This window comes from Enhydra lutris, unplaced genomic scaffold, assembly GCF_002288905.1.
Source record: "Enhydra lutris kenyoni isolate GAN:26980312 unplaced genomic scaffold, ASM228890v2 scaffoldscaffold94, whole genome shotgun sequence".
In the NCBI taxonomy this organism is placed as follows: Eukaryota; Metazoa; Chordata; class Mammalia; order Carnivora; family Mustelidae; genus Enhydra; species Enhydra lutris.
Genome location: NW_019154178.1, coordinates 4,630,626 through 4,638,292, shown reverse-complemented (window position 1 = coordinate 4,638,292; position 7,667 = coordinate 4,630,626). Strand labels below are relative to the sequence as shown.

Below are 7,667 nucleotides of genomic sequence, written 5' to 3'. Positions count from 1 at the left end.
GTGGAGGTCGAGGTTTTCACGGATGGCAACCGCTGCCATGGCCCGCGTAGGCTCGGACTCCTCAGATCCTCCGGCCCAGCTTCCCGCCCACCGCCCCTCCCGCAGAAGCTCTGCCCTCCGCGCCCGCCATGCGGCGCCTTTAAAGCCAGGGGCGCTCGCCCCGCCCCGGGTCCGCCCCGTCCGAGGCGGGACCCCGCTGAAAACCCCCGGCCCCGGCCCCGCGCGCCACTCGGCCCGCAGCCCCTGCCAGAAGTGTACCGCGGCAACCGGCCAACGGTGAGCAGGGGGCGGGGGGCGCGCCCCGGGAAGCGGGAGGCCGGTGCTTGCTCCCGGGACTGCGACGAGGGTCCGACGACCGCTCTGCCCGCCCCGTGCTGTCGGGTCCTGTCCCCAAGCCCCGACCCCGCATTGCTGGGCGATGAGGTCAGCCCCGGTTGCGGGTGCACGGACAGGGCGTCCGTCGGGAGCGGGGGGACCCGGCCCTCGGGGGAGAGGAGCGGCGGGCGCCGGGGCTTGACCCGCGTGCCCTGGGGGCGGGCGCGCCGGAGCTTCCCCGCGACCCTCAGTGCCGGGTTCCAGGAGCACGTGTGGGAGCTGCCCGCGCTCCGCGGCCCGGAGGCCGCCCTTTCCGTTCCTCTTCCCGCCCGCCGTCCTGCTGGCGAGTCGGGGTCTCGGGCTGGCGCGGACAGCCCCCCGACCTCGGGCTCCGGGGGCTGCAGCCCTCGCGGGCGGGCGGTGTGGGGAGGGGGTTGGTTGCGGGCGCTCCTGCCCCCGCGCCCGCCGGGCACCCCCCCGCGCCCCCTGCTGCTGGGAAAGCCGGCGGGGGCTGCGGGCGGGCACGCGGGCGGGCTGCCCAGACCACTGCGTCACCCCGGCGGTGGGCGGTGGGTGACTCATCCGGCCTTAACGGCCCAGGGCGTGGCGTGGCGAGGCGGCGGGGCTGGACCTGCAGGACCGGAAGTGGACGGCCGCCTTCCCGCTCCTGCGGGCCCCCCGGAGCCTGCTGGAGCCCGGGCCCGCGGAGTTCTGGGGCAGCCTGGCGTCTGGGAGCAGAAGGGAGCGTGGCGGGAGTGAGGGTGGGTGGGTGGGGGAGGTCCCGGGTACGGCTAGGCTGGGCTCTCCCGAGTGCTGACTCCAGAGCACCAGACGCAGGGACAGCTCCCCTCCCCAGCGCCCCTCCCTATGTCTCCTTCCTTGTTCCCCCGGGAGACCTGCAGCTGCAGGGGGGCCAAGGTAGCGTGGGGCGGCGGGGCCCTGCCCTGCGGGGGGCAACCGGTGGTCTTTGTCCGGCTGCAGCCCCCCTCCAGCGCCCCAGCCCTCTGCTGCTCCTGGATTGGCCTGGGATCCTTCCTCTGCCCCAGCCCTTCTCTCTCCGGGATTTCCAGGGAGCGGACTTGCCTTCGGTGCCCAGAGCATTGCTTCTGAACTATTCCTTGAGTCCGCTTCTCTGTCCCCCGACGTGTAACTTCCCACGCCTCCAGCCCCCCACCCCCGCCTCTGCCGCTGACCTACGCCCCCCCCCCACAAGGGATCCCTCGCACCTGCCTGCACCTGGGAACTGTCGGGGGGTGGGGGGGCTTTTCCACGGAGGCCGCGTCTGGCCCCCGTGCGCGGAGCCTTCTCCCCACTGCATGGGTGTTGCGTGCGTGTTTCTGCCTGGCGCCCCCACCCTGCGGGGTTCCTGTGTTTGGTACACAGAAGCCATGGCAACGGCCCCACCTCACCCCTCCGCCCGCTAGCCTTGCGGCTTCCTGTTTGTGCGGCTTCGGCTTTCTCTTCTGCTCTTCTGCTCTGCTCGCTGACTTGATGGGGAGGGGCTGTCCCCCCGGGGTTGGGGGGGCGGCTCCTCGGTCCCAGGTGTCCACCACCCTTGCCTCTGCCTGCTTCCTCTGCGCTTCCCTCTGGGGCCGGGCCCCCCCCATCTGGTCCTTTCGGAATAGCCCTAAGCCCCATTCTGACTTGGGAAGTTCCCCTGCGACCTGTGTGCACAATGAGAGGAGAGTCTCTTTGTCTTCCCCCGTGAGACACCCCAGCCACCGACCTTTGGCATCTGCGTGGGGTGGGGTGAGGTGAGAGGCCTGCCCCTTCCCCTTCTGGGAACACTGCAGTCTTGGGGGTGGGGGTGAGGGCTGTTCCCCCTGCTGTAGGCAGCTGTAGGCCCCTCTGGCTTATGTTACTCACCAGGGGGCCGACCCCCAAGTGGCTCAGATCTTGTCTCCTCTTTGGCTCCCCAGCCCTGGGGCTACACCGCTCCCCACCCCAGCAGGCACCTGGCTGTCTTCTGTTCTGTTGAGCCAGGACTGCAGAAGGTCCCCTGGGTGTCACTAGGCTGGGCACACCAGCTGGGGCCCATCATCGTGAGCCTGCCCAGTGGGGCGGGGACGAGCAACAGCTGGGGGCAGGCTGGCTGGGCCACCCCTTCCTGGAGCTCTGCCCCAGGGCTCCTCACCTACCAGGCTCCAGGACAGTGGCCCCTGTGGGGACCCAAGACACTGTGGCTGGAGGCTGTGACAGGCCCAGCTGTGTCCAGGCTCCAGAGTGGGGAAGGGGCCCTCAGCATCCTCTCGGAGCCCCGGGGCAGGGAGGAGGGGTGGGCGGCTGGGAGGCCAAGTCTGTTTTGCCCTTGTGGGGGGACACTGGAAGGGTAGGGCGTCAGGACTGCTCTCCCCTCTTAACTCGGTGCCTGGGTTAATGATTCTTCTGCCCTTTTCCTCCCTGGGCCACTGTGATCTCTTGGCCTCAGGCTACTTGGCTGCAAGGAGACAACCCTTAGGCCCAGGGGACCCTGGTGAAGCTGCTCCAGAAGAGAGATCCGGACATTGAAAAGGGGCTTACTGGTGGCTGCAGCCCCGTTCACCCCTTCCCCCCAGGTCTCCTAGCCATGCCCCTGTGTGTCACGGACCCCAGGCTGAGCTGCTGGGGCTGGGCTGGGAGGAGACAGTCTTGTCCCCTTGCTTCCGAGCTTCTCTCGGCTTGCCCTCCCCCAGCCGAGAGTATGTGTGCCTGGTGGTGTGGGTCAAGGCCCAGACCGGCATTTATCTGGGCCAGCCTTCAGGCTGGGGGAAGTGAGGGTGGGTTGCTCTTAATGAGATATAAAAATAACTGATTTATGGGGAGGATCGGGGCGGAAATGTGCTGCTGGATAAGCTGGAGTAGAGGGGAGCCGCCAGGCTGGAGTGTGGGGGAGGGGACCGGCCTGAGACCCAGGGGCTGAGAGCAGGAGGGGTTTGGGGCTGCTCTGCCCCTGGGCCTGGCTCCACCACTGAGCCCTGAGGCCCCTGGAGGGGGTGGCAGGATAGTTGAACCTGGGGTGTGTGGGAGGGAGGGAGACAGTGACTTCATCCCTTCAGTCTGACCTGGCCTGGAGCCAAATGTGGGGAGTAGGAGTGGCTTCTTTTCCTGTCCTTGGGCACAGGTGCCTGTGCCTGGGGGTCCCCCCCTCCCCCGCCATGTGGGCCACAGCTGGATCTCACAGTGGAAGGGGAAGAAAGGGAAGCTCATTCACAGAGGGATGGCGACAGGGAGTGAGGTCCTGTCCCCACTTTGGTCCTGCCCCCCCCACCCCCGTGGGTAGCATTCCTGGGACTTGCTCCCCAGGGTCCTGGGGCTGGGACCTAGGCAGTGAGGTAGGAGGAGGGGACAGACTGCCCCTGGGCCTGCGGTCTGGAAACCACCCAGTTCTTCCCAATACAGGTTCTCAACCGAAGTTCAAGTGTGTTTCCCCAAGTCTCCCTTCCCTCCAGAGTTTCCCTAAAAATACCACCCACCTCCTGGGTTAGTTCCCTATTCCTGCTGTAACAGATGAGTGCAAATTCAGTGACTTAAAGCCACACCCGTTTCACGTGGGGCAGTTCAGAGACCTCAGCAGAGGTTCAAATAAAAGTGTCAGCAGGGCTGCCTTCCTTCTTGGGGAGTTCAGGGGAGAACCCCTTCCTTGCCTTTTCCAGCCTCTGGAAGCCCCTGTCTGCCCAACTCCAGCTTCTTCTCCCGCTCTGACTTGTCTGCCTCCCTCCCTCGCTTGTAAGGCCCCTGCTGTGTGTATAAAGCCCCTTGCTGTGAGGACACTGGGTCATCTTGGATGATCCAACACACCGTTCCCATGTCAGGACCCTTCATTCAGTCCCACCTGCAAAGGCCCTTTCGCAGGCTCTGGACGTTATGATGTAGACACCTTTGGGCGGCACCGTAATTCTGCCTACCATAGCTTGTCAAGGGGAGGTGGGATTGGTTTTGATTGCCTGGTTTCTCATGGGAAGTTCCTTTTGCCTGCTGAAATATTTTTTTTTTTTTTTAAGATTTTATTTATTTATTTGACAGAGATCACAAGTAGGCAGAGAAGCAGGCAGAGAGAGCGGGGGAGGCAGGGGATGTGGGTTAGGACCTGAGCTGAAGGCAGAGGCTTAACCCACTGAACCACTCCGGCACCCCCTGCTGAAATATTTTTTAAGGGACTACTCAGACCTACTCTTCCAGGAAGGTTTCTGGACTGCTTCTGCCCACAATCTTCTCGACGACGTTTCTGTCACGTAGGGTCTGATTTGTACAGTCTCATCCCGCACAAGCCTTCTGCTTTCCTGGGTGCTCTCTTTGTCTCTCTGTTGGCTTTCCAGGACCAAGAACTTCCACCGCTTCCACAGTCGCGGGCACGGATTGGGAGGTGCTCCGTTAAGCCCAGAGGCTGGTGGTGAGGGTGGGTGTGTCCGGTTCTCTGGCTCCTGGAAGAAGTTCCCTAGCCATGTCTTCCTCTCCCCAAATCCTCCTCTTCCCCATGGCTGCTGTTCTAATGACCGGTTTGCCTTTGCCAAAGCAGACCACTCCGAACGAGGGGCCTTGTTTACCCCGTATTCTACTCCAATGGGTTTTCTGTTTCATTCTAGTGGTGGGGCCGTTCGAATGAAGTCTAATGGCAGCACTCAGCGAAGTCTGCCTGCCGTGGGGGTGGGGAGCCCAGACATGGCCTGCACAGGCCCTTACCCCAGAGCGCTGAGCAGTGTTGTTTTGGCCCCTATGCCAGAGTTGGGGTGAGTCCCCCGTTTGACCGTGGTTCTCACCTCTGGGACCCACCCTGGGGATACAGGGTGTGTCCCTGCAGGCTCAGAGTACTGACTGCGGGCCCCACTGTGTCCTCTCTCCAGCACCCCACAGCCACCACTGCCCTAGGGAATGGCCAACAGGGGACCTGCCTACGGCCTGAGCCGGGAGGTGCAGCAGAAGATTGAGAAACAGTACGATGCGGACCTGGAACAGATCCTGGTCCAGTGGATCACCACCCAGTGCCGCAAGGATGTGGGCCGGCCCCAGCCTGGGCGTGAGAACTTCCAGAACTGGCTTAAGGACGGCACGGTGAGAGCTGAGCCCTTCTGACTGGAAGTGCCAGGAGCGCTGGGGGGGCCTGGGGGATCTGGGTTTGTTCCACTTCCTCCTGAGCCTGGGTCTCTACCTCGCAGAGGACCCACGGAGTGCAAGGGGATGCCCTGGGGGACTGAGGGAAGAAGTGCTCCAGGGAGAGGACAACGGGAGGGTGTGTTCTGGTGGGACAGGAACCCTGGGGGCACGCCAGGCACGCCGTCTGTCTCCCGGCCAGCGGGCTCTCACCTCCGCACACCTTCTGTCCTCACCCAGGTGCTGTGTGAGCTCATCAATGGGCTATACCCCGAGGGACAGGCCCCGGTGAAGAAGATCCAGGCCTCCACCATGGCCTTCAAGCAGATGGAGCAGATCTCCCAGTTCCTGCAGGCAGCCGAGCGCTACGGCATCAACACCACTGACATCTTCCAGACCGTGGACCTCTGGGAAGGTGGGTCGGGGCCAGGGGACTGTCTCCCAGAAGAAAACCAGACACCTGGCGGGGCCAGATAGCCCCGGGAGACGGGGTAGGTTTCTGGCACCCTGAAGACAAAGGGGGTGTGTGTGTGTGTGTGTGTGTTTCATGGTGGAATGGGCCATGTGGGAGGCTGGGGTGGAGGAGGGTGTGGGGACAAAGGGAATCAGTAAGCCATTAGGTACATTAGGGAATTAGGTGCTGGCCTAAGTGGTCGGGGTGGAAGGCTGGCCCCCAGGACCCCAGCGCCGCTGAGGCCAACACAGCCCCTCCCCCTTCCCAGGAAAGAATATGGCCTGTGTGCAGCGGACGCTGATGAACCTGGGCGGGCTGGCCGTAGCCCGGGACGATGGGCTGTTCTCTGGGGATCCCAACTGGTTTCCCAAGTGAGTATGGCAAGGTGGCCCAGGCCTGTCCCTGTCCCTAGCGAAGGGTCTGGCACAAAGCCCTTTCCTGTCCCTCGCAACTCTCTAGGGATGGCAAGGGACTGTCCCCTTTGAGACACGAGGCGGGGGCTTGAGAGAGCTCGGGCCTCTCAGACGGGGTGGACGCTGGCTCCAGAGCTCCCCGCGAAGCCTCAGCCTGTCCAAGGGCAGACGTGCGCTGGGGCAGCCTGCGGGCTCGACCTCACCGGCCTTCCTCTCCACCCAGGAAGTCCAAGGAGAACCCTCGGAACTTCTCGGACAACCAGCTGCAAGAGGGCAAGAACGTCATCGGGCTGCAGATGGGCACCAACCGCGGGGCGTCCCAGGCCGGCATGACTGGCTACGGGATGCCGCGCCAGATCCTCTGACCCCACCCCAGCCCCGTGCCCACCTTCCCATGGATGGTTAATATATATATATATTTTTTAGCAGTGACATTCCCTGAGAGCCCCTGGGACTCTCATACTCCCTTGGTCAGGGTGGGGGCCCGGCCTGCCTCCTCTGGGGCGCCTGGTGGCAGGCCCCCCCACCCCATGCTTACTAATACATTCCCTTCTTCAAACCCACCAAAACTGGACCAACTGGCCTCCTTCCTCCTGGGACCAAAAGTGGGGGGCCTTGCCACCCTACAGCCCCATACCTCTTCTCTTTCCCTTTGGCTTCTTTCCACCCTGAGCTCTGCCCTCAATCTGTTCCTTGGCTGGGGGTCTGAGACCCTGCCTTCTGGCCTTCCTTCCACAAGTACGCCTCGCCCCTTAGCTGGGGCTGCAGGGGCTTAATTTATAGGGAGAGGCCTGTGGCGGTGGCCACTGGCTGGGCTGCTGTCACCACACATGGAGGCGGTCTGCCCCTGGCCGCTGCCTTCTCTCTCAGCTTCCCCTTTTCCATTCCCTGTGCTGTGGCTACGGGGTGGGGGTGAGGGGACAGGGTCAGGACTGCAACCATGGGCTAGGGCTCGAAAAATCTGAATTTGCTGATTTCAATAAATATCTCTTGTCTTTTTTGGGTGGTCTCTGGCTGTGTCTGGGGCTCTGAGCCCTCCACGGGGAAGGGAGGAATGTGGGGGCAGTACCATGACTTTGATAGGGGAGAGGGCTTCGAGATGAAAGGCTACAGTCCTCACCCCAATCTTCTGATTTCCTTCCCTGGCACCCTCGTCCCCAGGTTTAAGGGAGGGGATGTTGGGTTGAGGACTGTGGCCCTTGGGCCCGGAGCCGAAATGCAGGAGATGTGGGCGGTGTCCACATGCCAGCCTAGGAATCGGGCATCCACCCTGGTGCTCCGGTTGGGCCCCTTGCCCAGCCCAAGTGGCTTCTTCGCTGCCGCAGGAGGGTGGGGCTGGCTGCTGGCCCTGCCCGGAGTCCTGGCAAGTCTGGGGGCGGGAGGCCCCTCAGGCAGGCCTGGGGTAAGGTGGCCTCTGT

The 7,667-nt window shown here is 63.6% G+C and overlaps 1 protein-coding gene across 1 annotated transcript; it reads left to right on the top strand.

The window, feature by feature from the left end:
- The first annotated feature begins 213 nt into the window (after positions 1-213).
- Positions 214-7,249, top strand: LOC111139005 (transgelin 2). Its single transcript, XM_022491084.1, has 5 exons — positions 214-276; positions 5,136-5,343; positions 5,623-5,797; positions 6,105-6,207; positions 6,473-7,249. The coding sequence occupies exons 2-5, from the start codon at positions 5,164-5,166 to the stop codon at positions 6,612-6,614; spliced, it is 600 nt and encodes a 199-aa protein (XP_022346792.1). The 5' UTR covers positions 214-276; positions 5,136-5,163; the 3' UTR covers positions 6,615-7,249.
- Positions 7,250-7,667: the final 418 nt, after the last annotated feature.

Excerpts from the sequence above, each read along its gene's own strand:
- LOC111139005 (XM_022491084.1), top strand. The coding sequence starts at position 5,164 with ATGGCCAACAGGGGACCTGCCTACGGCCTGAGCCGGGAGGTGCAGCAG. Across the intron at positions 5,344-5,622 it reads ACTGGCTTAAGGACGGCACG|GTGCTGTGTGAGCTCATCAA; the intron begins GTGAGAGCTGAG and ends GTCCTCACCCAG. Across the intron at positions 6,208-6,472 it reads GATCCCAACTGGTTTCCCAA|GAAGTCCAAGGAGAACCCTC; the intron begins GTGAGTATGGCA and ends CTCTCCACCCAG.